Below are 3,388 nucleotides of genomic sequence, written 5' to 3'. Positions count from 1 at the left end.
TGAATTTAATGTGAAAAAACGACATTACTTTCCGGTCCCCCTAATAGAAAGTATATATTCGTAACACACACACACACACACACACACACACACACACACACACACACACACACACACATATATATATAAAACTATATGTAGAACCGGAAATAAAAAAAAACTGTATATGGGCTAATGACTCGAACTGATGAGCAGCGGTAGAGCAAGGTTTTGCAAAGCGAAGCGATATATATGTAAATTTAGATTAATTTAGCTCGCTTCTTCCGAGTATTCTCTAAATTTTTTTAAACGAGTTTCTTTTATTTACATATATATCGCTTCGCGTGTGATTAAAAACTTGAGTGTCGTCGAATAATTAATGAATACGGAACATAATAATATACAAAGTTCGACATTTTAAATGTAGATTTTACGAATAAATATGAAAAATATGAGAAATCAAGGTGAATTTCTCATCCATTTTTATAAAAACATGTCTATAAAAACTACATTTTTTTACGAACAATTTGGTTACAAATGTTATAGATTAATGTTACTGTTATAGATAAATAAATAAGATACTCAGTATAACTCGTTCAGTTGTTAGGAGACAGTCGTCGAGTAACAATCGTGAGGTGACAGTCGTACAGTCGAAACAAATAGTTTATGAAAGGTAATAAAACTTACGCTAATGTAATTTTTACTTATTAATATTATTTTACAGCCGTTTTAATATTCTATCGCGTAGTCACTATTATTATTTATAACATGAAAAGTTCGAATCCGAATATTTATATTTTAAAACAGAGAATATGAAAATAAATTTTAATCGTCATTTAATCGCCATTTAATCGCCATTTTCATGTTCGTTTAATGCCTAGAAATATTTGTTTTCTTATTATTTGTAGAGGAGAAATACCACAATGAGAAGAGAACAAAGAACAAAAGAGGATTTTTAAAAGTTATTTCTTAAAAGAATAAATTTTTTAATGACGTTGTTTTGTATATATTTTGTGAATGTTTTAGAAATATTTCTTTAATTTATTAAAAATATATATTTTATGACGAATTGCTTGCATGAAACAAAACTCCTGGAAGTTATGATTATAATGTCCAAATGATTCTTTGGTTAATCTGAAGTCAATGAAATAGAAATTTTTAGAAACAACACGAAAACAGCTTCGTTTGTACGTACGGATTTTAAGAATAATTTTGGATTTACAAAATCATAGATTTTTAAAGAAAAGATTATACAAGAATTTTCGACAAAAATCGCTCAATTTTTTTTTAGCGAGTTTAAGAAAAAAAGAAAAATCTGTACATACAAACAAACAAAAATTCGACTAAAAATAAAATGCCGCAACGTAGAAGTGAATTGGATCAATAGTTCTTTAAATATTTCTTTGATTAGCATAAAAAATAATTTCAAGATAAACGTGTTTAAAGGTTTACATTTAGTGTTAATTATAATAAAGAGATGAACATAATTCAATAAGTTCACAAATAAATATAATATATGATTTCTGAACACATAATACGCGGAAATATTTACGGTAGTTAATTAACATTAAATAATGTTAACTATTTTTATGTAAGAACTAGAAGTTTATTAATAAGATAGATGGATAAACAATAGAAGAGATACAGAAAGGAGAGACGGAGAAAGGAGTGAGAGAAAGAGAGGAGAATCAAAATTAATTCAAGTTTTATATAAATAAAATATTATTATAATAATAGAACTTTTTGGGAGTTATATAAGTTAACATGTATTGGGATAATTTCAGATTGCGCCTACTCTTTAAAACAGTTTTGTGAAAAATAAGCGGTATCATAAACATGATTAAGTTAGAAATCATAACAATTAAAGAAGCAATAGAGGAAGCTGGAGGAAACGAGCAACTCTTTCAAGAAATGGCCGATAAATTTCGGCAATGGCTACAACAACAACTTCATCTCCCTCAAGGTTTGCACTTTACAAGGTTTAAATAATTCTTACTAATTAATTTCATACATCCCTTACAGAAATTTGCTGCTAAGCTGATTATTCATTTTTGATTAATTGAATGATTTGATTAATTGAATGATTAATTACTTTTTTTGAATGTTTAAAACACTGTTGTCAATAATTCGTAATGATTAAATTAGCTCGCAGTGATCTCAAATATTTTAGTGCTTAGGGTAGCAGTGATTAAATACTATCTTATCATTAATTTAAATATTTAAATATTAGTGTTTAATAGCGCAGTAATGATAAAATATGTTCTTACAGAAATTTAATAATGAAAATTACTGAATTTTCAGTGGATTAAATATTGCGAAAGCAGTGGAAGTGCAGTAGATAGTGAATATACATCAAGCAAATGAGAAATTACTATTGCTCACTAATTTTATTATTCGTACGAATAATAAAACTGCTGAGCAATAACAATTCATCATTTTACCACAGACAGTGATACTTTTTTGTAAGGGGATTGACTTACTAAAAATTATTAACAGCATTACTACAAATGTAGAAAATAAATAATTAATCACTATCAGTGTTAAATTAATTTCTGTAAAGGAACTGGTCAAACAAATTATCTTGCTAGACCTAGTAAGAGATTGTAACATTTTGCTCTGGTGGGAAATTATAATAATATGTAATACTGATGTATTGTGTTACTGTTAATGTATGTGTGTGTATGTGTTACTGGGATGCAATGATTAATGACTAGGCAAGCTAGTTACCTCAATACATTCTATTGTAATATGTCGACTAAAATAGTACAACATGAAATGTAATGAACTGTTTTAATATGACCTAATAACGCAATTATACGTTTCATGCAGAGATTTCGGATGAAAAATTACGGTGTACTATTTTGACTGCGAAATTCGATCTGGAGAAAGCTAAGAAATATTTGGACTCGCAGTACACTCTTCGTAATCTGATTCCTGAATTTTTCGCCGACTGTGACCCATTGGGTGAGAGCGTTGCTCGATTTCATAAGTGCTTGTAGGTATAAATCATATATCATTGATTATCCTCTTGTGGTATAAATCATATATCATTGATTATCCTCTTGTGTTAATCTTGACGATACTTTACAATCAGAAATAGATGTCAAAGATGATGAAATAGGAACTGTAATTATAATATATTATTAATAGATAAATGCAATATTAGCAATATTATTATAAAATGAGCAATATTATTATAAAATTAAATTATAATGTATTATTAATAGATAAATAAGCAATATATTCTGTGAATATAAATAGATATTAACGCATCCGTGGTTTATATGATTTTTTATTAAAGGAACTATATTTTACCAATAATAACTGAGAATATATATGTAATATTTTAGATAAAATATGAAGTGGGCAAATGTATATATATATATATATATATATATATATATATATA

General features: G+C 27.1%; 1 protein-coding gene across 1 annotated transcript in view; it reads left to right on the top strand.

Moving 5' to 3' along the window:
- Positions 1-1,778: 1,778 nt before the first annotated feature.
- Positions 1,779-3,388, top strand: part of LOC106749089 (alpha-tocopherol transfer protein-like) — a 5,182-nt gene continuing 3,572 nt past the window's right edge. Inside the window, exons 1-2 of the mRNA XM_014628180.1 lie at positions 1,779-1,942; positions 2,809-2,974. Coding sequence (XP_014483666.1) covers positions 1,816-1,942; positions 2,809-2,974 — 293 coding nt within the window. The 5' untranslated portion in view covers positions 1,779-1,815. The remainder of the gene's footprint in view (positions 1,943-2,808; positions 2,975-3,388) is intronic.

This window comes from Dinoponera quadriceps, unplaced genomic scaffold (assembly GCF_001313825.1).
Source record: "Dinoponera quadriceps isolate SergipeBrazil2010 unplaced genomic scaffold, ASM131382v1 scaffold3214, whole genome shotgun sequence".
In the NCBI taxonomy this organism is placed as follows: domain Eukaryota; kingdom Metazoa; phylum Arthropoda; class Insecta; order Hymenoptera; family Formicidae; genus Dinoponera; species Dinoponera quadriceps.
This window is presented reverse-complemented; position numbering and strand designations above follow the sequence as displayed.